We start from the raw sequence: 26,236 nt of genomic DNA, 5'->3' as shown, positions 1-26,236 counted from the left end.
CAAGTGAAAGAAAGGGAAAAGAAGCCACTCTTAAGCAATTGCTCCATTTTAAAACTTTATTAGATGCTATAAGAGTGTAATGAGAGGCTTTATAGCTATTGTGTTAGTACCAGCTAGACAAAGTTTCTTCCTATATATTACTGAACTACAAATTCACTGATGATGATCACTGGTAAATGTTGAACCATATGCACAGACACAGTTGCCAGATAAACAGGCTGTCCAAAAAAGCACAGAGGGATTGTTTTATGTGTTTAAAAAAGGTCTCAAATATTTCAATTTAATATGGGTTTCAGTGAGGGTCTTAGTGTAGATTGCAGCTGTTCATCAGATAATTGCTCTTCTGTTCTTCCACACCCACAAATCTTAACAGTGTACCCACATAGTAAGATTTAAAAGGTATGAATTCATGTTTCTGTTTCTTCATCATAAAAGTCTCTCTTAAAACCTCTGAATGAGAAATAGGCTTTCACATTTTCTCACTGGTCTCATTTTGATACCTACTCATGGGTTTTCATTGGTCAGGATATATAGAGTGCATGTACACATCCAGAGACAACTACTGTCATTAATGCATTCACAAGTAAATAGATGGTATTGAATGCCAGTGAGAGCTACAGCAGTTTTCACATTCAGTTCACCGGACCAAGGTTTGTTTCCTCTGCCGTCTAGGGGCACTCTTGTGAATACGATGTACACTGTACCTACTGTATCTGACCTACACTAATACTGCCTGAGTGCATTACTGAACAGTGTTTCCATGGGCATCCATATATTTAACAAAAATTAGAAGGAAAATAATGTGTGTCCTCTGCACCTTATTCTGAACAACCAGACCATCAAAAGAGTTTCGTTCTCACCAGTTTGGACTGTGTAAAATACACTTGAGATTTCTCTTTCACTGACCAGTTTCCTCAACAAGACCATCACAATCTTATCTCAGGATGATGACAATGATGGTTGATTCTTTCAGTCAGGTATTGGCTTTATTTTAGTACCATATAATTGTCTATATTTACCAGATCTAACACTGTAACTCCTCAACCCAAATCCAAGCTTTACAGGCATTTGCAGGTTCTGTGATGAAGCTGTCATGCCTTTCCAAAACCTATTTGAACACAGTTCACCCTCTGCATACCCATTCTTAGGAGAGTGAGACCACCAATACCTTCTCATTCATTTGAAGTTCAAGAGATGAACAACAAATGTTTATTGTTACATGGTAAAAATTTACAACTGAGTTGCCAAGCAAGAAAAGCCAGCAATAGCTATGGAAAATGTCATTATAGTTTCAGCAATTGTAATAGAAAAAATAAATATTGGTTGTACAGTAAAAATGGGCAAGCTCAGACTACCAATCTTTCATACGTGTTGTTTAGCCACATTATGCTCCCTCATTTTCTTCTCATCCATGTCTTAAAAGTTTTTTTAGAAGGTGTTTGTTGTCTGTGAACCATATGTAGCTTATCTTAGCTAGAGGGTAACTGAAATGCTTTTCTGAATAAGGAGTAGTGTGGCTCCACTGTATTTCACACAGAATAATCTGTAGATCATGACACAATAAATGGGCTTCATTTGAGGAAATGAGATATTGAGAGGTCTCTGATTTAGACTCTGAAGGTGAGATTCATCCTGAAGTAGATGTGTAAGGTAGGCACTTCCAAGATGCCATTTATCTGATCTTCTTTCTGTTGACTGTGAAGACAGCTTACTGTACCCCCTCTACTGAGCAACCATGCAAACCCACCAGCAACCACCCTCTGTACTGCTAATTTATTACAAGAAGACCAGCTAGATACGCATTATGAGCAAAGGCAATGAAAGCATTTATTTTGATTTTACAGATTCTGCTTTTCTGCAAAACTGTTCAGTTCCCGAAGGGAAAACCTGCATTAAGAAAATTATTCTTTAGCCAGGAAAAAACACTTTGTGACTAGCTACTAGTATTTCTTGTGTTTGGGGCAAACTATAGAGGAACAGATACAGCAACACAAATTTGCTATGAAAACACAGAATAAATAAAGTTGAAAAATCAAAGATTGCTGCAAATAATTTTGGGTACTGGAAGAAAAAATCCAGTGAACAGGAGTGATAGTACATGTCTGTCAGAATATAGCATTCACGTCAGTGAGGCCACTACAGTTATAAACACTTCACCTAAGAGAAATGTTTGGCAGGATCAAGTCCAGACTTCTCAGTCAAGACAGTGGCTGGCAAAAAAGTATCACAATTTTCCAATTTTAAAATAACTACGTTGTGGAATAAGATCTCTCATAAAGGCTACATTCTGGGACACACAGGCTTAGCTTGCAGTCAAGATAATGTTTTATACAAATCTGTTACTTATTAAAGGGTTGGTGCACGTATTTAGTCTGCATGCCACTTAGGTGGTTTGAGTTAATCAAAAATATAGTTAGTGAGATGACTATGCAGATACATGTAACTAAATGGCATACAGCATCCATGACAATTGCACAGCAGTTGCTACGAGAAGCATGTTGCTTTGCTATGTACATTGTCTTTTCAGGCATGTAGTTTTCAGGCAGTGTCTTTCCTATTTTTAGAGCAGTCTGTGTGGTATCTCTCTGCCTGCCGTACACTGCTGTTCTTATTCGTTAACTTTAGAAATTCAGTCTTCTCATTACCCGAAGTCTATTGAAACTGGTCACTGTCTGCCCATTGGTTTTTGTTGGCTCTAGATCAAGCCCCCAAAGAGTTCTAAATATATATTTGATATGTTTACAGAAATTACAATAATCTATTTAGAGTGCAAACACATGGTAACTGATGACATCACAGGGAAGTATCCGAGTGGTTTATATTAACAGATCCCTGTGGCTTTAACAATAAAATTAATGTATTTTTTATATTTTAGGTATGTTACAAATTCCTGGCTTTTGTGGGTTTTTGTAAAAATCAGGCATAAAATATTTTCTATTATATTCGGCATACTTTTTCTGGGTGATCCCATGCCAGATCATGTCAGCGTTAAGAACTCCATTAACCTGAATCAGTGGTGGGTCAGACTTTGGAATAAATGAAAGCAACAAAACCCAAGGTTTGAAGACTTTCTGGAAATCTGTATCACCTTATTGAAAAAAAATATAAACAAGATATTAACAGAAGTATTGATAGAAGTAATTTGGACATTTTGGGGTAACCCTTAAGTGCAAGTATGTAGTCTTTCTCTCTAACATCACATACTATGAAAGATAAGAGCTTTCTAGTATGGATTTGTGCTACTGGAATGCAAGAATCAACCACCAGTAATGATTTAAAACCTATTTTAAAAATAGAAAAAAAACTAATACAACTGGAAATGAGATGAAGATCTCTAAGAAAGAGAGAAACATGCTATTCTGAGAGGTCTGAGTTTATTGTTAACTGTTAGTAGGAATATGTCCTGTTTATGAGATAGAGGAGATAATACAAAATCCTGTGCAAGTGCAAGCTGCAATGAGCTAATTTAAATTTAAAGGATTTATTTTATTTGATGTCCCCTTAGAAGTGTGCTGTCATTCCTGTTTGTTAAGGTGTATTTTGAAAATGTTTAAAATCCTACTGAATAATGGCTAGAACCATCTACTCTTAAAATATTTCATGACTGCTTATTTTTTTCCCAGTTTTCACTCAAGAAATACACAAATATATATTACAAAGTAGTTGGTATGTTATATGTATTTATTCATCAGATATGACCTTATGTCTTACATATCTTAAGTAAATCTCCTAAACATTAGCCTGTTATGAAAGCCCTTCCATTTGGTACAAGTATTACATATTTCTTGGAGTGAGGATTTGAACCAAAGTATCCTGTAACCAGCACACATAAATCTAGTCCCTTTTGCTGTCCAGGACTGATCTGTGAGTAAATTTTCCATCATCCTGAGTAATTCCTAGCTTACATGCTGCTATTGTATGAACAATGGTGGTGACTCCCAGGATATTGCTGTGTCCGCATCTGTTTTAAACTCTTCTCATCGTTCTTTCTTCCATATGCGCTTCTTCAGGGAAAAGAGGTGTTTTTATGTGAATGTTTGTGGTTAGTTGTGAGGAGGACAGGAATCACCCTAAATATTTGTATAATTAATAATTTTGACATAATTGTGACATCCAAAGTGCATTGTGATTTTTGAGCCTGCTCAAGAGTGCAAGTTATTTAGGTGACCCCAGCCATGGAACCACCCTCACGTATGCTGAACTACTGTTACCTGTATTCTGCCAACATAGGCAATGGGTTGGTGAGTCCCCTTCAACCAAAATGCATGTTAGTGCTCTTTATAAGGTCTAGGAAAAGCTGGCAAAAATGAGGCTCTAGAGCCATGTGAACAGCTAAGTATTAATGGCAGTTGAGAACCAAGAAAACCGCCAAAAGTAAAAACAGATAAGGGACTACTGAAGAACTAAAAAGGCAGCGATAAAAATTTCAAAAATTTCATATATAAGAAGCACACTAAAACCAACTTGTTCATAGTAATAACTTTAAATCAGGAACGGCAACCTATAAACAAAAATGTACATAGACAATTAAACATGAATATTATAATCAAAGATTCTTGGAAATACATTGAAATAATTGATTTAATCCAGTAGTCATCATTTCAGAACAACTTCTTACCAGCACAGGTACAGCAGTGTGTGGTGCAGGTCTTTCATCGGTATCTCCAACCCACTTTATCATCCCTTTTATACAGGGCTGCTGTTGCACGGCATAACTTGGGCAACTACGGCAGCTGTTTTTACACCAGGCAGGAATGATAAGGATATATGTTCTACTGTCTTTACTACTGGATAAATAGGTGCAACAATGTCACATATATGCTGATGGCAGCAGTTAAATGCAATTTTGAGTCCATTTGTGAGGCTATTGTCACTCTTCCCTCATCCACTTTCTCTAGCTGGAGCTGCAGGTGTATGGGGGGAGCAGGGCTGCAGCCATCCCAGGAGCTTATCATGCACCTGGTTGTTACTCATCTGTTTTGGACAGAAAAGATACAACGTTGGGTGAACGGGCCAGCATCCTCCCCTCTGCCTGTGACGCAGCTTGTTTCTGTCAGATCATGGTGTGGGCACTGGTAGCCCAACACACGGCCTGAGCTATAACCAGTTGCATAGATAGATGGTATTTAAGTTCACTTTTATGTGTGTTCTTCCTGCTGCTTTATAGAGCAGCCAGCGTTTGCTAGCTCGTTGCGAAGTGCCCTTGGATTGCCCGCAGTTCCAAGGTGTCAGTCTGGCAGTCGCTGGCCTGGCTGAAACTAATTTCTCTGTAAAGTGAGTATATTGCTGCTCTGCGAAGTGGGTTGGCAAGGTCCAAGTGATTGGCCTTTAAAAGATGAGCATTGACTCTCAGAGCGAGCATTCATTATATATCCCTCTCTGTTCTTCCTCCCTACCCACCCCCACATTTTGACTAGTTTATACTGAATCTGTTGATCTCCTAAGTCACAGTACTTTTTTGTATAGCTGGTCTTCTTGAATTTCAAAGAGAGGGAAAAGGAGTGCATGTATTTCTATATTAAATAATAGAGTAGTCAGAATTTAACATTTTTGAACCTTCAGGAATGTCTTGGGATAGGGTAAAATAGTATTTGTGAGTGAAAGAAGATAACCTAAGATTACACCTGCAAGTATTTTTACTTAATCCAGTAGTTTCTTAGAGCCTTCTCTTAAAATTGAACTGGATTTTGAGCCATAAAATGACAGTGTTGGTTCTTGAAGTGCAGCACATGCAGACAAAATGAGAAGGAGCTCCGTTTCTTTCTTTCCCCTCATTCTATTTTTTGCTCTGTCATATCACATTACAGCAGTACACAGGAGAACTAATTCAGACTCTGTTTTGGCTTCTTTGACCTCTTAGGTACTCCAAATATATTTTTCCATTGGTGAGTCTGAATAGTAAAAGTATTTGGTTCCACCTACTTTGCACTTCAAATCCGGTAGAATAGAGTCCTAGAAGAATGCAGACATTAAAAAAATTGGCCATTTACATCCAAATCCCCTATTCTAAGATTGGTACAGGTTGCTTTTTAAAGGAATCACTTTTTTCATCAAATATTTTTAAGTGTAAATTCTTGGTTAGATATTTCACCTGTTAGATGTTTCAGCCTGTTCAGACACATTTTACATACCATCAGTCAGTCTATGTACTTGGTAAGCATTTAACTAGTATGCTGTGCTAGTATTTAACATGCCAAAAATCACCTCTTTGCCGTCCTACCAGATCCTGATCAGTTGATCCTGGCTAGTTGTTTTCTTTCTGTTTTCTAATATCTGCATCTTCCACAGGTTACACACGTGTGTTAAAACTGTTATACTTTTAATATTTCAGACTTGGTCTCCTCTCTTTATGTTAAGGTAGCGTTATCAGAGAGTGATTCTGTGCTTCAGCTCTCTCTATGCACAGCTTAGTCTGAACACCCGTCATCGTTGTCCTCCTCTGGGAACAGAAGTCAGAGGATCCAGATGACAAGTACGGAAAGAGACTCCTCCATAAGCAGCATCTGGCTCTGGCAGATTTGTCAAGCACTTCTGCTAATGGGTTTGGATTTGCCCAGGGGTCTTTTATGTGGTTACATTGCAGATGGTCTGTCTGTTCTATCTTCTCCTTTTGAATGCTTTTATTTAAAAAAAAAAAAAAAAAAGGCAAAAAACTTTCATCTGATCCTCAGAATTTACACTCCTTTCCAGCTGATAAGGTTCTTTATGGGTCTCATAAGATTCCTGTGCAGGCTCCTTTCTGTTAGAAATCGCAAAGCTTTCCATATACCCAAACGTGTGTCTTGAGTTTTGTTGGCAAATCTGGACTTAGGTCTCCAGTTTAGCTGCCAAGTGATATAATTTAGTGTGATCTGAGTCCGTATTATTGTCAAATTTCTTTGGGAATTACTTTATGTCATTTGTAGAGCAGAGGTAACTTTACCTCCCCTTGAAGCATGAAATATACTTGCCTTCCACTAGCCGTCCACCTTTGAAAACCAAAGTTCAAATCTGGATTTGTTTAAATGTGAAAATGAGTATGATGGTCTCAATCTAATTCATAGGGGATTCTTGTCTGCCATTTAAGAGAGGCCCAGGACTGAAGCGGCAAGTCTGTGGGAAGGTATGTTTGGCAGATCTATGGAGAAAGGCATACACAGTGCCCAAATAAATAAAGCAATTCCACGGATCGACTTCTTAGCAGAATTCTTTATTGTGTGGTGTGAGTGCAGAAGAGGGCAGAGAGGGAGAGCACCCTGTTTCGTGAATTTCATTTTAGTTCTGTTTCAATTTACAACTGAATCTCCGTCACTTTAATTTTTAAGGGGTTTTGGAATTTTATTTGCTTTTCAGTGTAGAAGTAATTGGCAGGTGACTAGACATAAGATCATGTTTTATTCCTATGTTATTTCAGGTTTATGTCTTATTTTCCTTCTAATTATGTATATTAAATTAAACAGAAAAAAAACCCTGTGCTGTCAAAGATGCAGTGCTTTTCATTACTTTCTCAAAATAGTACTAGAGAAGGATATTCACCCCCCTTAGCATTTCACTATTACACCATATTTCACAACAGAAATATTTTAAAATTTCCTGAGAAAAAAATATAATTGAATTATAGAAAGCAATCAAGTTATTATTAACATCCCTTTAGTGCCCTATCTCGCAAACCAGGTTTGCTAGGGAACCTGTGCTAAATGCAGTAAAGTCACAGTCTGAAGTCTGCAATATAGATGTGGGTGAACTTAAAAACCAACTCTTTAGGGTTTGTTTCCCCCTGCCATGCTTTTTCCTCAGGACGTTGACAGAAGTGGAGATTTAATGATTTCTAAAGGCTAGGCGGTCTGTCAGAAGTCATAGCGAGGTCAAACCATTTGGCGTAAGCCAGGCTTTTAGCAGAGGGAGCTATAAAGGACAGTTTCCACCAGAGCGGCTGGTTTCCAGTGCTGCCATGTGTGTGCGGGAGGCAGCGAGGGGCTGGAGCCGTGGCTCTGCCCGTGCCCCGCTCCCGCGTCTCTGCCCGGGCAGGCTGGTATCCCCCCACTGTGGCTGGGGTGTCGGCACGCAGGCTAAGCTGGAACTGGAGGTGTTGCAGATTTGCAGCTGGTACCTGCCCTTTCTCAAGGCTCAAGGGGATAATTCAGGGGTGAATTGTGCCCTAGAGTCCTCAGAAACACCTATTTATTGACTCTTAGAAAAATCACCTACTTCACCCCAAATTAAAAAGGTACATAAAAACCGTGTGTATGCTTTAAGTCTCAAATTATAAAATGACTTGGGGAAATCAAACAGCGAAGCAAAATGAAAGGTCATAATTTGATATCAATTGTAAAGTTGGCCAGCATGAGTACATTTATCAGGACACCGTTCTCCCTCTCGTTCAGGATAATAGAAATTGTTTTGAATGTATTTAGTTATTAAAAGTAAATGCAATAACCCCCCTGTTCTTTCAGGTGTACAGGTAACAAGGTCTCCTGGACAAAACGAAAAGGGATGTGTGCAACACACATAATGTACCTTGCCATGCAGAATGGTTATGCCCAGCTACACTATTACTTAACAGGAATGGTCAGATGCTGAAGCAGTTAAAGCATCAGGCAGAACGTTGCATATATTTTTTTTATATATTCTAAACCTAGCTCGTTGTTGTGACTGCGATTAGAGAACAGAAATAATTGCTTTTGACACAAACTGTTTTGGAGCCAAACATAATGTGCTCCACATGAGGTAAACTACAGAATATTTGTCTTGGGAGCCAAGGTAAAGATTAAGTTTAACTTTTAAGGGAAACTTCACTGTTAAAAGAGAGATGCGTTAATGTTTCCCATGTTAAGACTGCTTGCCAGTAACTCTGTATTTTATATTTACAAAAAAACAAAACAAAAAAAAACCCCAAACCCAGAAGATTCAGAATGTTTGCATTAAAACGTGACGTTTGAATGGAGCATGAAAACTACAGGCTTTTGGCAAGTCCTGTGTTCTGCCCAGTCTGTCATCATAACTCATTCTTTCTGGAGATGGATTAAGTTCTTGCAGGCCCCTGTACTGGTGGCTAAAGAAATTACATTGAAATGAGGTATGATCACTCTAATACAGCACACCTGAAGGAGTTTCTTTTCCCTTGGGCAATCCCTGAAGAAGAAGAACCACTTTTCAATAACTAGTTTGAAATTTAACAGGCATTTCAATTCAGGGTAAGTCAGACACAACCCACCCTCTGTTGGTATGAAAATGTGAATTCATACTTACATCATGCAGTCCAGGCTCCACTGAAGCCAACAGAAAAATTACCAGCCTTTCATCCTTGATCTCCCAATTTTCAATTTGCTTAAATATTATCTTACATTAATAAAGTTGTGATATTATATTGCAATTAATAATGTTATTACTATATTGGAATTAATGAATGCAGATGTGGACCAGGCACCAATATCTGGACCCAGGTATCCCAGCTCTCCCATCTCCACTGGTGGTGGTGTTTATGTGGCAGGTCAAGGCAATGAGGTACCTTCCCCCTTGCTGAAAGTGTACCTCCAGCTACTGCCAAGACAAGCCCAGAATGAAGGGTACATGAGAGGGGCATCAGATATAAATGGAAGAGCTATCCCATCACAAAAGCAGGTCTCCAGCACCCTAGGAAAGCGCATGAGGAATTACATCACTTTCTTTCCAAGAAAAAGTAGTTTGAAGCTATCATAGTGATGAAGTTATCCCTAGAAAATCCTCTTTCTCATGTGTGAGTGAGTACCAGCGATTTGGAGGAACTCCTGTGCTTTGATGCTTCTGTCCATCTCAGTCTGCAGTTAATGTGGTTTGGAAGAGGGTATTTCATCTCATTAAAGAGCGAAGGTGCCAGAGCAGCCCCATACTCATTGTCCCTAGGACATCAGGGCTTCAAACAGCCCTTCCAAAACTTCTCTCATCATTCCACTTAAAATCAGACTGTCATGCCACAAGGAACACTGCCTTGTGTTTTCACAGAATCACAGGTTGGAAGGGACCTCAGGGATCATCTAGTCCAACCTTTCTAGGAAGATATTTTGAAATTCTGTGCAGTAAGCCATGTGGCTTCAAAGGTTATGTCTTACAAAGGAGAGGTTAGCAACAGGCTAGTAATTGTCAGAGCTGATCATCTCCACATTCCTCTGTATATATGAGAAATGTTCATTGTTGCTCAAATTAGACTTAAAAACGCAAGAGAAAGACTTAGTGAGATTCTCCGTTCATTGGTTTTGTTACCTGTTCCTTACCTCCGACCAAGTCACCTGTCAGAGAAGCAGAAAGGACTCTCAGACTCCCAGCAGAGATTTCAGACGGGACTCTGAACGGTTCTGCGGAACTTGTGGCGTAGGAGGGAAGGCCACAGGCTTGCTGTTTGCGTTTCAGCCGTCTCCACAGAAGTGTTTGTTATTTGTTTATGACACAGCTCATCATGTTGTAAGAACCACAGAATTTGCAAGTGCCGATCACATCTGGAAGTGATCAGAAGTGGAAATGGGAACTGTTGGGTGAACTACTCTTTGAAAATGTGGCCCTGTGATCCAAAGCCTTGCATTTAGATCTTACGTATCTGTAAACTGGTAGTCTGTATTTCATGTAAGTTGGATACTTGACAGCTCCCCATGGAACCGCAGTGTCATTATCGCTTTTGATTTATTTAAATACTCACATAATGACTTCAAAACCTACTTTAGTCACCTTTTTTTAAGTAGCGGGTTAAACATGAGTTTAACCTCCTGTGTACCTTTACGTATTTTCTGTTCACACCGGGACTAGGAACCGCATAATGCAGCCTGCGGACTGCGTGGCCAAGCTTGTAGCAGCGTGTGAAACATGCCCTTGCCTGAGCCTGAGCTGTGGCAAGAGGTGATTGCTGCTGTTGGGGCTGTGTGAGGCATGGGTTTGGTGCGTGCCAGCTGGTGCTCAGGCACACTCCAGTACAGTCCTGCTTCACGATGGGCCAGACTGTATGTGGACTAAGAGAATTGAGCTCCCTACCGTTCCCTCTGCTATTCCCTCAGTCCCTGCTCCTTGCCACATATTAGTTTAGATGTTCTCTGTCTGGCTCTCAGAGTGATTTTCTCCAACCAGCTGCCTTTTTCTTTGAGAAGACAGGAAATATCTCTTCAGACACCACATTACCTCTTTCCAGATACTTCCTCCAGTGCCTCGAGCATAGACTCTGAGCTAAAAATCGTATCACATCAAACCTGTGGCAGTCACATTCGTGCAGCCCAGAAAAGAGGTCTCAAAGGCTGGGATCCAGCTAGCCGGAAGTTATCGTTTTGTGTTGCTTTGCTTTTTGTGTGTGCATCAGTTTATTACATCAGAATATAATAGTTTCCTGTATAAAACCATCATTTGCCTTTGTCAAAGCAAACCAATCCCAAACTGCAGGTTGGGGAGGTGAGGTGGAAGGGGAGCTATACAGAAAAAAAGGCTTCCTGTTGCCTACCTTTTCAGTGACAGCCTGTCTGTTTTGCTAGTGTAGACCTGTGTTTTATAACTGAAGAAATGTGAGCATAGAAAGGGTGAGCTGGAATTTTATACTGAGGTAAATAATAAGTTCCCCTCCCCGTCCCCACCTTGTCCTGATTTTTATCTATTCATTTTAATACTTGTTGGCTTTGGACAAATAGACTACACGTCCAACAGGAGAATCCAGAAAAGGTTCCTAGAAATTATTGTGTGTTTTATCTACAAGTGTGGAAATCCAAATAAATTTTACATTGTCTTTTAATTGTGTCAGGGAAATGACATTCATTCCCAATAAAAGTCAGAAAGCAGTGAGAAAATAACAATGTGAATTTGTGGCCAACTGAACTGCACTAGAATAGAGAGTTTTCTGTGGTTTTCTGGAAACCACATTAAATGACATTAAACTGAAATAAAATGTCTCAGTCAATCAGAAACCAGGGAAACCATACAGTTACTGACTTTTAAGCAAATAATAGCTTTCAGCAATTATACAGCATGACAATCCAAGCCTTCTAAATTTATTGCTGTGTTGAGTCATCACCAGAGCAAACCCAACCTTTTCACCTTCACTTTATTCCTCAGGCAGGAAAAGAAATCGTCAATTTTTCTTTTCCAACAAAAATAAACTTGAATTTGTAAGCAATTATTTTTCGCAGTTTTTAGTCATATTTTCTTACAAGACCCACAAAGAAGAAATCCATGTATCCTTTTCAGTAAAGCAATATCTGCTTATAACTATAACAATAGCTGTATGCAAGATTAACAAAAGCTGTGGCCTTCTGTGTCTGTTCATGTGGTGAGAAAAGAGGGAGGCATCAATTTAATGAAGACCAAAAATGTCTTCACACGTTGTTGTCAGGAAGCACAAAGAATCTCAAGGTGGCACAGGGTCAAAAAGAGAGAGCGATAGCAGAGGTTTAACCAGGGAAGTGGGAAGCGGGGTTAGGGAAGAAGCTGCAGTGCTGTTAAAAGAAACGTCCTTTTTCTCTAGCTGTGAACGGCATAAGGAGGCACACTGCGCTGCTGGCCTTTGTCACCGAACCTGCTTGCCCCCGTTCTCAGCCAAGCCTTCTGCACCAAGTGCATCCTGAGCACTGACACTGGCTGCCTGACAGACAGCGCCTGTAAAGTAATACTGTCTGCATGAGGGTTTTTTCTCCTGGAATTAGATCTTGAATAGCCAAGAGAAAGACAATAGGCATGAGAGCAAAACTGAGATACAGTCACAACCAGTGCCACTTTATGTCCCAAAGGATCGCCTAAGGAGTCCCATCCTCTGCAAGATAAGCAGTATTGTTGAGATCTAAAAAGCTATTTAACAAAATCGTGCAGTCTTGAGTGTTTCTCAAATTGTTGTTGTTTTGTACTGAAAGGATCCTCTCCACAGTGCGGTATTGCAATCCCTGGGTAGAAGCTGTTTTCCTCTGAGCTTGAACTCATGCACTGGAAACCTGCGTGATGATATTCAGGCTTGTAATTAATCCTCCATATTCATAAGGACTCTACCGCAGTCCTTATTGTACAGTTCTACAAAGGTGAACTTCATTATATTTTTATTGTTTATCAACTGTCTGGTATTTATAAACATGGCAGAAAACTCTAATGTTGCAATTCTTCATTTCGCTAAGGTTTCCTCCCTGTGATACCCTCTATCTGACATCGGTTGTAGATTGACGAAGGAGAAATAATTTTATTTAATATCAATGTGGCATTAGTTTTGCTTCTTTCTGTTATATTTTTTAATGTGAAAGTTGACACCCTGCCTACAAAACCATGAGAAATAGAAATTACGTAGCTAGAATCCACCTTCTCAAAAATGGTGGCCAAAAGTTTAGTACTTGTTTTCTAGATTGTTAAAAAAAAGTAATAATATAAAATTCTGAAGAGCATTTGCTGGTTTTATTCTTATACCATGACATTTTTTACTGCTTCTTAGCACTGTATCAGATCACTTTACAAGTTAGGAAATGAGGCCTCAAGGAGAGTAGAAAGGAGGTCTTGCTAGTGTCCAGCAGTATTATTTGTTTTTAACTCTCTGGCAGGCTCCCAGAATTTGCATGGAGGAGAGGCATGCTTTTGCGAGATTGTGCCTAGAATAGCAAAAGATTTGCTATTTTGGCCATCTATTAAGCTTGAGAAGATACACAGTAGGGGTTGATGAGCCTGGGAAAACGAGAGACAGTCGTCTCAATGGAGCAAATTTATCTCATCCGTTTTGCTGTTTCTTCATTACCTTTTACAGTGGGGAAAAAAAGTGCCGTGCACAGCATAAAAGCACCTGGAGAAGAAAACATTATTAACCTGTATTTCAGGGTTAGTGTAATGGTTGGGAATGTTACCCATTTGAGGAGTGCTCTTAGGCTGTGTGTTGTGTTACATTATTTGCGGAAGTCTTTGGTGGAAAGATGTTGGAAAGGTTTTTAGTGTGTGTGTGTGTATATTTAGCACCAAAGGGTTATTAAAAGTTTGCATGTAGCTGTGTGCTAGTGTACATATATTTGTATGCATGTGTGTATTCCCTTGAAACCTGTCCATCATCCGGAGTCCCTCTCTCTCCACCTTCTTCCTTACTGCCCACTCTGGTCTTTGAGGACTGTTAAAGGGTTGGTGCCACTTTCTTTTAATTGCATATTTACAGTTTGTGTAAGTGCAAGTAAACATGAAAAGTCCCTGGCCTAACTGTAAATGTAATGTGTAAAGTACAGTTTTCTTAAAAACCAAAACAAACAAACCCAACCACCAGCAACAACAACAACAACAACAAAAACCTAGGAAAAACTCTATAAATATGATGTATCTCTTGTTATTGATTGTTATAAACTTTGTTGCAGATTTTATGTAGATTTTTTTTGGACGGATGATATTTGGGCATGTGCATCCATTCTAATTTTTATGTCAGCGCCCAAGGCTTGTATGAGCTAGTTCAGACTGCATGTGGAAGAGAGGTGGGCACAACAGTCATGTCCAAAACACGACTGAGAGATTTGGCTAAAAAAAATTTTGTGGGAAATGGAAACAAACCCACCCCACTTTTCTTCAAAACTGGGTAGTCAGTCAGAGAGCTGAGCTAACAGCAGTAGGAAACAGATTTAGCTGAGTGTGAATAGATCCCAACTTTCATATTGCTCTAAAAGTTAATTTTAAATAAAGGGAAATTCTCTGTTTAATTTGAGAAGCTCCAAGGTAGCTGACGTCTTAATTGGACAAGGCTCCAGGTTTCTGTGAGAAAGTCTGGGACATAGAATCATAGAATCATAGAATCATTAAGGTTGGAAGAGACCCTTAAGATCATCGAGTCCAACCGCTAACCTATCACTGCCAAGTCCACCACTAAAACGTATCCTCAAGCACCACATCTACCCTTCTTTTAAATACCTCCAGGGATGGAGACTCAACCACCACCCTGGGCAGCCTGATCCAATGCCTGACAGCCTTTTTGGTGAAGAATTTTTTCCTAATGTCCAACCTAAACTTCCCCTGGCGCAGCTTGAGGCCATTTCCTCTTGTCCTATCGCTTGTTACTTGGGAGAAGAGACCAACCCCCGCCTTGCTACAACCTCCTTTCGGGTAGTTGTAGAGAGCGATAAGGTCTCCCCCTCAGCCTCCTCTTCTCCAGGCTAAACAACCCCAGCTCCCTCAGCCACTCCTCATAAGACTTGTGCTCTAGACCCTTCACCAACGACATGTAAGAACTGGGATTACAACAGGGGTGTAAGAAAAGCAGGGGAAAACTAAATAAAGTGTATTTTTGCCACAGTGAAGTTTAGTAAAAATTCCCAGAAAGAAAATTATGTGGAGAATTTCTTTTTAAAGAATTTTAAAAATAAAGATCCTTCTAAATACTTGTAAAGAACTTTGTTCTGATTAATTTATAAACTAAATTAAATTATTCCATTTTATATAGCCTTAAGCTAATCCTTCTTTCAGTTCTCTTTTGTTTTGGATTTGCAGCAAGTGCCGCACAATGAGGAATTAGTATTTGTAAAGTGTTCTCTCTAGACTAGGGTTTAAAGTAGTTTGTTTTCACATTAGAATATTTATTCTTCTATAAATCTTTGATAAATTATTTCATATTTTCAAACTTGTTACTAAAAAGTTTGAAATACAGTAAAAGTAGATAATGTAGCAAAAAGTTTGCATTTTTAAACATCTCTTTAAAGAAGAAAATTAAATATGATTTACTTGTAAAATTCAGTAGTAATCAATGGAGTTTTGAACTGTGGAAGGACTCAGCTCTTAGTCCACATTTCTAGTATCTTAATTGGAAATGCAAATGGATAACAGAGTTATAACAACTCAGAGTTTCTGGAAATAGATTTTAATTCTGCCGAAGAAAAGCAGTGCACAAATGTATATGTGATTGTAATGAGAGAAAAAAAACCACATGAATTTTGAAAGCACAACCCTAGAAGCAAGGCTTGAACTTTTTACCTTTAAAATCGATGCAAACAAAAGCTATACAGAAATACAGTGATGCAGTTGTCAAATTGGGCAACCGTAATTAACCATGCTTAAACCTTCCTACGCAAGGTTGGGTCATGGTGTTGGGCTGTGCGCTCCAGTGGTCTGGGGTGCATCACGAGTTCTCTTCGGCTGCCGTCATAAAGATGGGGAGGGGGAAATTATCTCTCTGGACGCTGTTCCTTAACCCATTTCTGAACATTGGTTAACCCTTGAAAATTTGTCTCTTAAAGCCAGTGAACAAAATGTGGAAGGCCCAGGATTCACGCACAGCCATATTTTTTATACAAACCCACTTCAATTTGTTGAGGTTGTCCCCATCCAGGTTGGAGTTGAAGCCTACGGGGATCTGGGAGGCTATTCTATGTGAATGGGATGTTTTAGAGGCTTTTCCAGTAAGCCTCTAAAATGATCCACTAAGCATGTGCAAATACCAATTTTCAAAGACTTAAAGCGTAGCCAAAGCAGAATAAAAGGCAAATCCATCTTGCCAGCTTTCAGGTTTTTGCTCAGGAGCTTGGAATCATGCTAACATTCTTCAAACACACAGTCAAGAGAAAATTAAAACATCTTCTTACCAAGTAATCTGTTTCCTCTCAAAATTTGTCTTTTGATACAATTTAGCATTTTACTTAATTACTCTGAAAAGTACTCTGAGACAATGCAAGAGGGGGAAGAGGAAAGCTCAAACAGTTACGTGCCTGGCAGAGAAACAGAAACTGGAAAATAAAGTTGTACGGTGTAGTTTTTAAGCCTCTTTAACAATAGAATTTGTTCTGTCTAAATTGAAACACACTGCATTTACTAGAAAACAGCCTTTAATAAATAACTGCATAAACTTAAAAGTATTAATTGGTCCTTCGGAGATCACTCTTTTTTACGTTTTTTAGTGCAGGAAAACACATACTGAACCTGAACCTGCTTTTGATTAAGTCAGTGAAAGCAGGACTCTGATAAACATTTAGTTTGACAAAATGAATTCAAGATGTTGGAATTATTTCATCCATTTTTTAAGCATTCTTCCTGAATCCTCCATTCACTGAAACTGTAAGATTTCAGTAGGTCTGTTACATCTTTCTGAGAATTTTGTAGGCTAAAGGTAAACTAAATGCATCCAGAAAGGTGAATTGAATGACATCTGTTACACAGAAGGTAGCGTGTGCACTTGCATAAATAAATTACACAGGGATATATTAAAATAATCCCCTTACTTGTTCACACAGGATAGAGCACCCAGGATAAGCATAATGTATACACATGGTTTTGTAAAGCTTTTTATTGGTTTGGATATCCTTTTTATCCTTAACAGAGTACCAATGAGTGCAAGATGTTTTTTACTCATGCAGAGAAAATGTCTATTTGTAAATGTGCTACTTTTAAAATAGTATTAGTTAATTAACTTGCCGTGTCTGTGGACTGGGGTGCCATTTGCTGCAGAAAACAAATATAAGGTGAATAAAATACTTCTCTGCACAAAAGGTTTCTTACTGGTGTGGAACAAAAACTATTCCTTTTACAAAGTCCGATTGTTTATATTCTTTGCCAAGCAAATGCAAATCAGTGGACTTAGTTTTCTGATTAAGAAAATCTGATTCATTTGCTTGTGAAAAGTGCTGAAGACGGATACTTCTTAAATACGCTAGCTAGGTAAAGCAATGATTTTGCTTATGAAATATTGCTGAAGCATTTGCATCTGTGGCCATGGTATATGCTTGTCTGAAAAGAATCATAGAACCATTAAGGTTGGAAAAGACCTTAGATCATCAAGTACAACCATCGCTGACAAAATTATTGTCATTTTTGTACTAAACAAGAAAAAAAGCACATGTGAACTTTCTAAGCTAGTTCTAAGCCTGTTAGGTATCTCTGGGCTGATCATACTTGAACAGGAAATCATGACACTTAAACTGCTAAGTGAACACGTGGGGAGTATTACACTGTGTATGCAATGAACACACGTTGTTTGTTTTGTGTAGCATTCTCCTGCTCCCTTAAATACATACAAGATGGAAACTCACAGACTTTTTTTAACCTTTAGCTGCTATCCTTGTACAGAAACTACTAAACAAAAACTGACAGACTAGTAAACCACTTGAGTTCATTTTATTTCTTCTAACACTGATCACATTTCCAGTAGACAGTAAATAGAATGCACTGCTGACAGATGTGTAGAAATGTATATACAATTAGATGAAGAAATCCGGGTCAAGGCAGTTCAAATCTCAGTTTATGCCTTTGCTTTTCCTTGAATATGGCTATAAAATTCTTACCTGCTGATGCATGACCTCCTGCAATATCAGTTTTCCCCTGCTCATCCAGGCTGCTGCTGGGGAGGCTGCCTTGCCAGTGGAGTATTGGTGCAGCTCAGGCTTGATTCAAGGATTTACTGGAGTAAATGAGATTCTTTGGCTGGGCTTCATGTGCCTGTGGGTGAGGCCTTTCTGCATTTGCCCAGCTGAGATGTAGTATCTATCTCCTACGTTTCCTGGAAGATATTCAAGACAGGAGAGTTCTGCAATCTGTGTCTTGCCTTAAGTGAATGCAATGAAAGGCAAGCTAAAGCATCCAGGAGGTGAACGGAATTAGGAGCACAAAATGGGAGCCCATTTTGTTCTGTGGTTGTTTTGCTTCTCCTTATCTTGGGGAAAAAAAATAGATTCTGACAGCAGACCCGTATTTGATGGAAAGACGGTGGGTTTTTGGTTGGTTGGTTCCCCCACCACCACCCCGAGGAGGATGTGTGGAGCACAGAAGATAGAAAATTTCAAAGTGAAACTTGCAATAAATACTTAAGATCCTGGGTGTTGCCTTGAGTTTTCAACCGCTCTTCCTGCCCAGAATATCAATATACAGGAGCAGTGATTCTTCCTGTCCATCTCTTTCCTAGCCATTTCAGTTTTCTTCAGTGCAATAGGGCTTTTACAGCTCTGTAAGACAATCTTTCTGTTGGCCTTTGTGTAGTATACATATGATAAATGGTTCTCCAGTCACAGATGGGCTGGCAACTTTGCTTATACATAGCAAAAACGTTTCTTTGGGGAAAAAATTCTGTGTAATTAATTTATAAAAGAAGCAAGGAAAAGGTGAGCACGCACTGCAAATTGGATTGCAATTACCTGTCTAACAGGAAATGCTCCTTGTCTGCTTTGTTGCTTTGTCTGCAAAAGGCAGACCTGTTATCACTGAATGAAAGCCATCCACAGTCCCCCATATAACTGTGATGCTGAAATCCAGTGCAGTCTAAATCCACTTTAAATTTTACGTTTCTTAGAAATTATTCAGAAGACACAAAGTATCAAGTGAGCTAGTAAGAATATATGCATTTGTAAGAGTGAAGAATCTTCCAAATGTACGTGAAAGTTCTGTTCATTCACCTGTATGGTCTGTTGCTATGATTTAGCGTGGATGCAGTGGCTACCAGTGTTTGGAATACAGACAACAGGAGGTAGAAGCTCCTATTCTGACTTTTTGTGTGATGACTGACTTTTCACTTAATTTCTCTGTTTTGTTCTAGGAAATACCTATAGACATGCATTTAATCCCATCATCTGTCCATCCATATATATGCACTCCCTCATGCACATCTTTAACAAGTTCTTTAAGCAGTTTCATAAGCCTGTGTCATTTACTTCATGATACCTAAAGGAAAAGTGAAAAATACTGGCCTTGTTTCCATTCACATCAAATTAGCTACTTTCTTAGGTTTGGTAAAAAGCAAAGAAGACCTTAAAGAAACCTGTACTGATTTGTTAATCTGACTACATTGGAACTCTCCATGTGAAAAAGTTGTTATACAAGAAGTAGATTATTATAGATAGAGTCACATGCATTTAAATACCACCACCTTCTTCTTTAACAGGTCTATGGAAATGCAAGATCTAGCCAGTCCTCATAATCTTGTTGGAAGTAGTGATGCTCCGGGTAGTTCCAAACTGGATAAACCTAATCTCAGTAGCACATCAGTTACCACAAATGGAACAGGAGGTAAGTGTAAGACACTGCTGGCACATAGGAAAATTTGGCTAGTTTTTCATCATATGCATTTTAAACATAATTTCAAGAATAAGCGTAAAGCCCATTTATAAACCCAGCAAGAATTATGAAAAAATGGCAGTTATACCAGTGTAAATCTACTAATTCCAACAGCACTTCTTCAGCTTGCACAGCTGTAGTAGAAGGCACAACTGTGCAAAGGTGAAACAAGGAAAATCTTGGAGTGGTTTATTTGAACAAAGTGGTAAATGTTTGGTTATACCTGTTGGTAACTTGAAATTCTATGTCATATTTCATTGCTGAGTAATAATTTACTCTTATATCCTGAGCTACACAAATTTAGGTTGATTTAAAATATCTGTCAAAAGCGCATCAAAATTAGGCTTAGGTAATTTTTTTACATGAGGAATGTACTAATTCCATTTCTTGGCTGGTAATGAAAGTTTGTCATAAAAATATTTTTAGATTTTCCTCAAAAGTAACTGGTTATTACTGCTGTATCTATTACTGCAGGGACAGCACTACTGTGCAGCTAAAACACATATGTTGCAATGCTTTCAGATAATAGATTCTGCCATAGCTGAATTGGAGCGGTGGGAGGCAGGGTACCACATTCTGAGGTGGAGTCCTGGTCTCATTAGTGTCCATGAGAGTGACACCATGGATACAAGTCAGGCTAGAGTTTCAGCCCTCTTTTTTGGAGTTTATATGTTGCTGTCTACTTTAATAGTTGGCACTAAGAAAATTCTTTTAGTTTGCTCTTTCTGCCCCCGAAGTAAAGCATTTTATTCACCTATACCTATTAAAAAAAAAAAAAGGTCAACATCAATTAAAAAATGCATGTGCATGTGAGGGTAACACAGCTCTGCAGGGAAAGGCTCAACTATTAAGGTTCAATCTATTTATATTTTTAAATAGAATCCTTACTCGGGCAGGAAGAGAAGGGAAAACTTCAAGCATACCATTAAAGAACACTAATAAATAGATGCCTCTGTATTATACTTGCATAAATAAAGCAGTTAAAATAAAGTTCATAAAAACAATGCAGTGAGTTAAAAGACTTAGCTCAAAGTGCAAAAACACTTACTTGCCTCGAAGACTATTCACATACCCTGAGCAGACATTGGGATGATGAACTGTTACACCATTCCTGTTCTCAGGAGACAACATGACTGTGTTAAATACTGCAGACTGGTTGCTGAGTTGCAGTACTCCCTCTTCTGCAACAAGTATGGGAGACCCTGGTACAGTGCATGTGTGTGGTGGTGTGTCTCTGTGACTGCTCTGTAACATCTCTCTTGGTTTGCTCTGTTCTTTTGTTATGCGTTTTGAACATTTTCATGGGGTCCCCCCCCTTTTTTTTCCACTCCTTCTCAGAGGCCTTTCTCACAGCCAGAAAACGGGTAGGGAGTTGCAATAAATAGATATCTTACCATACTTTGAGAGTCATTTGATGAGCAAGGAGAATTTAACCCACTTAAAATTAGCTGAGAGACTGGGAGAGCCCCGTGGTGATCAACATCGCTGGGAACTGCCAGTAGTCAGCATTGCTGGAAGTCAGACCAATGATTTTCCACAGAATGCCCATTTGTCTTTCTTTTATTTTTAGGTACAACATTGCATGATTACCTGAGCACAAATCAAGGTTGACATTATTGTTACTACTCCTACTACTACTTTCATGATTAATTAAAGCTTATGTCTAGTGTGCTACTGCATGTAACTTGCCACATTACAAACATTTGGCAAAATTTTCCAGGCTGTTTTCATTTATGAGTTTCCTTTCATGTGTTATTAATTGTTAGGAGTTATAATGATGAATAATAATTATATATGTGACACTGTTGCAGTACCTACAGGATTAATTATAGGTGTAAACATGCGTCACCATGACTCCCTACAAGCCATTACACAGGTGCTTAAGCTATTAAGCTGTGCAGGTTTGGACTAAAGTTAGAAAGATCTCAAACAGTTTAATTTTAAAAAACCAAAAACCCTTAGAATTGGCTTGCCAGCTGTAAGCCACATATCCAGAGAGAATTTACCCCCCAAAAAATTCAGACTTAAGCACAAATATTGTTTGCTTAGAATAACTGATTCCATGTGAATGCTCCTGCTCAGTTACAAGAATTTAAGTTTAAGGAAGGACTAAACTAACTGTTCAGCATGTTCAGATAGGTGTGGAAGGTAATAATTTAAGTACTAATTATCAGTAGTGAGGAAAAGTAATGTGAAAGTCTTTGCATTACTTGCATTAAATCTGATTTTCCATAGGCAATAGAACATCTAGATCTGTGCTTCTAGTTGAGTATATTCCTAGGAAAACCGTTAAGGCTTGCTAAAAGAAAGAGGAAAATCAGTGCTATGACAAGCTGTGTGGTTTATTGTTTTACGTGAGCTTTTAGTCAAACTTGTTTGCTTTAATAGCTGTTGCACTTGCTTGTCCTGTTTCATGCATTTCTTGCCCCTAAAACTCTGTGTTCACTTTCAGTCCTTAATGTAGAGAGGTTCTTTAGGAAAAAAAAAAGAGGTTGGCAGAGTAGTAGTCATGTTGGTCCGCTAAGTCCTTTCATCAAGTGAAGAACTTACATTGTGGAAGCTGTTGCCTGTTGGGAACTATATTCTGAGTTTGTCTTAGAATACTTAAGTTTGGAATGGATCCCTGGAGGTCAGTTGGGCCAACCCTTGCTCAGAGCAGGGCCAACTTTGCTGTTAGATCATGTTGCTCAAGGCAGTGTCTAGCTGAGTGTTAAATATCTCCAAGGTAGAGGTGCCACAGCCTCTCTGGACACCTGACCCAGGCCCTGACTACTCTCACTGCGAAGAATTTTCCTCTTACATCTAATTGGATTTTTTCCCTTGCTGCAGCTTGTGTCTGTTGCCTCCTGTCATTTCACAGGGCACCTTTTGAGAAGTGTGCCTCTGTTTTGTCATCTTTGCACCTTCCCATTAGATAGCTGCAGGCAGTGATTAGCTCTCCCCTCAGCCTTCTCTTCCTAGGACGGAACAAGCCCAGCTTCTTCAGTCTGCCCTTGTACATCAGGTGCCCAAGCCCCTGAGCAGCATGATAGCTCTACTCTGTTCGCATATGCAGTCTTCGCCTTTAGCAACACTGAACTGCATTTCCAGCTAGAGATTGCTTTTCATTATGTTTTTACTCTTTCTATATATATATAAAAAATAAAACGAATCCACACTTTAAAAACCAGAATATTAGATGTATAAAGTATTCACCCAAAATACTGGTTCAAACTCTGAGTCTTTGCATTATGTCTAGAGCAGCTGCCCTAGTAGTATCAGTACCATGCTTTATCTTGCATGTGGAAAACACAGGGATGATTCTGTGTTTTTAATTGGTGTCAATTTTTATTTTTATTTCAGCTTTAAATATTCCTGGGTTTTTGATCTGATGTTAGAATCCTTTTTTTTTTTTAGTTAGCTTTGTGCTTTTTTCCCCTTTTGGTTTAAAGACAGGCAACCTAAAGAAAGAAAGGTAATAGTCTAAATGTGTAGCTATACTGAGGAAAAGACGACGAATTCCTTACTGTGATAGAAACTGAATATAACAAAGTAGAACTGTTTAAAATGCAGCACATATAAAAATACTTTCTACACGTATTTTTCAACAAAACATAGTGCCAATATGATGTTTTTCCTCAAGTGCTTGAGAGAGTGTCTTTTGGTTTAGATCCTTTTCGACTTGACAGGGAGAGAAAGAGATGGTGACTATTGGTGCTGGTGGAAGTGCACTGCAGCTGGCATTAACCACAACTAGACACAACTCTAAAGTCAACTTTTCAATTCATTACTGAAGTTTTTGTAAAATAAAACAGTTAGGCACATACTGGAGTGTCTTTCTGGATGCAGTACTGAACATAGTTTTGTAGCTTGGTATGGGCAATACTGGAATACGTCTTTGAATAGAAACAGATAAAGGTACTAAAAAGTAGTTTTTTTCATGTAGGTAGATGTCGATACTACAAAGATATTCAGAAGGGAGAATACAGCTCTTTCCAACTTAGTATGATTTTTCATTCTCCTACTGAAGTACATGCAGACTTCTGTATATAGTAATCAGAAAACAAATCAGTTTAGTTACTTTTCATGCTTCAGGCAACAATACATGTTCCACATGACTGAGAGACCTGAGGTACAGTGCAGGCAATTGTTTTGTGACAAATGACCACTAGGCTTTCTCTTGATGTATATTTTATTGATCTGATGAAAATAAAATCACATCTTTCTCATCTAAATAGAGAAATGGGAATGGTTGATTACCTTTATGAATGACTTTGTTCATTTTGTGTAATTTTTGTCACAGCTATTTTTTTTAAAATCAGAAGATAATAATCTGCAAAATGACAAGGAGTACACAGCAGCTTGAAAAAATGTGGCTAAAATTCTTCCCTGATGATTTCATATTGAACTAATATCCTGCTGCTTGCAGGAAGAATGTATGGGTGTGGCAGTTCTATTAAAAAGAAACTGTAATGAAAAGAAGTCTACATTTAAAAGACACACACTCAAATATTTTTTAATCTGGGACAGTAAATGGAAAGATAGAACTGTATAATTTGTGTAAGAAAGTGCTACTTGGTTTCCGTAGCACTGAGGCACCGGTGACACCACAGGGCAGAGTTCCTGTCACAAAGACAAATATGTCCTGGTTCCTCAACTGTGCCCTACGTGACAAGTGTCCCTTTGAATTCAGCGTAGGTCACTTTTGCAGTTGTAGGTATCTGCAGCATCCCATATGACTTACTGAAGTAAGATCCCTCAAGAGGTGTGACTGGAAATCAGGTGTGATATTGCAGGTGAGGTAATTCATGCAGGTATTCATCACAGGTAGCTGTGCTGGTAGCTATGCAGTTGCCTTATGAGCTCCTCGTTGTGCTCACAGCCACAGGGAGGAACAGCAGTATGGTTCTGTAGGCGTTGTTTTCCCATGAGAAACCCAAACCCTTTATTTAGCTCACTCACTACCTTTTCGTCTACAAAGTGTAAGAGGGATGGTGAACTCGAGGGCAGCTCAGGCTGTATTTGGACTGAATTGCCTTCTGGAAGTACCTCTTTTTCTCAACTGGACATAAAGGGAGATTAGTATGCACCTAATTTATATGCTTAAGTTAGGTGACTTGAATCTGAGCTATAGTTTGTTAAAACATTGCCAGCTCAGAACATGAAACTCCCCCACTCCCCTTACTGTTGCCAGTGAAGTCAAACATGGATGCAGTGATGTTGACAGATGAGAGCTTTGGTCAGCTTAGCTGATGTCCCTGAGAGGCATCAGGTAACTAGCTGGCAGAAGATGCCTTTGCTTGGCATATGTTAGACCTGCTGGGGGGCTCTGCCAGCCCAGCTGTCACAGCAAAGGCTTCTCCACAAACCCCGGACAGCATCCTTGGAATTTCCATACCTGGCGTACGACCACGGTAGTGGCCCATGCAGGTCCTCAATGCCACTTTGCTCTGTGCTCCTGGGCAGTAACCAGCCCTGTGGTATCTATAAGCAAGTTGCTGATCTATAGGTGATAAATGCTCACACACCCCCTAACTGATCTTCACAAAGCTATTGTCATAATATGTTGATTGTTTCCACGTTTGCCGGTCAAACATCTAATAAAAGCTGCAGTGTATTCTGTGCCACTGTTTCTTACCACATCAATTAGAAGGGTGATTCCCAAACTCCATTACAAAAGTCCATGCCAGATGGTCTGTTCAGGTAACATATTAAACTATAAAATCTAGATTGCCCCTGTGGTCCTTTCAGTTATAGCTTGGATGGTAAAAGTGCATGATGATCTGTAAGAAATAATTTGAGTTCAGAGTGGACCCAAATGTTTGGTAACCTCTGAGTTAGAAGCTGACTTGTTGTGGCTGTTGTTTGTGTCCTACTCTAGTTCTTTTGCTTTTTTTCTCTTTTAAACTTCTCCATTTATGGGAAATTGCTTGCCTGTGACCTAGCTCAAAAAGCCCCCACAGACTCTGTAAAAGGGGAAGGGGAAAGGCGGAATGCTGGCACTGTGAAAGTAATTTGCTTCTATGTGAGCATGAAACCATATTATTATTATTGTTTCACTTGTCAGGCAAAACTATTTTTGTTATGTGCTACATCCCTTGACAGCTAACGTTTCCTTCCTCTCTGCTGCTCTTAGGGGATTGTTAGAATCAATTAGATTTAGGTTGAAATCTCCCCAGAAGATATTCCTTTAAATAAAACCAATAGATAGACGAATGCACAGATAAAAAGCTATGTAGATGCATGGCCATTCCAGATGGAGCAAGTGTAGATTGTCTCTACGGTGGTAGAGTGAAGGTCGAAGCTT

The 26,236-nt window shown here is 39.0% G+C and overlaps 1 protein-coding gene across 9 annotated transcripts in view; it reads left to right on the top strand.

The window, feature by feature from the left end:
• EYA4 (EYA transcriptional coactivator and phosphatase 4) overlaps positions 1–26,236 on the top strand; it is a 156,593-nt gene that overhangs the window by 86,505 nt on the left and 43,852 nt on the right. For 5 of the 9 annotated variants that reach the window (XM_064447251.1, XM_064447249.1, XM_064447250.1 and 2 more), the window contains exons 4-5: positions 19,778–19,902; positions 21,072–21,140. In XM_064447251.1, coding sequence (XP_064303321.1) covers positions 19,778–19,902; positions 21,072–21,140 — 194 coding nt within the window. The remainder of the gene's footprint in view (positions 1–19,777; positions 19,903–21,071; positions 21,141–26,236) is intronic. The other 4 variants (XM_064447254.1, XM_064447256.1, XM_064447255.1 and 1 more) reach the window with 1 other exon arrangement.

The sequence above is a fragment of the Phalacrocorax carbo genome, chromosome 3 (genome assembly GCF_963921805.1).
Source record: "Phalacrocorax carbo chromosome 3, bPhaCar2.1, whole genome shotgun sequence".
Taxonomy (NCBI): domain Eukaryota; kingdom Metazoa; phylum Chordata; class Aves; order Suliformes; family Phalacrocoracidae; genus Phalacrocorax; species Phalacrocorax carbo.
The sequence above is the reverse complement of the archived record's forward strand: the minus strand, read 5'-3'. Positions and strand labels throughout refer to the sequence as shown.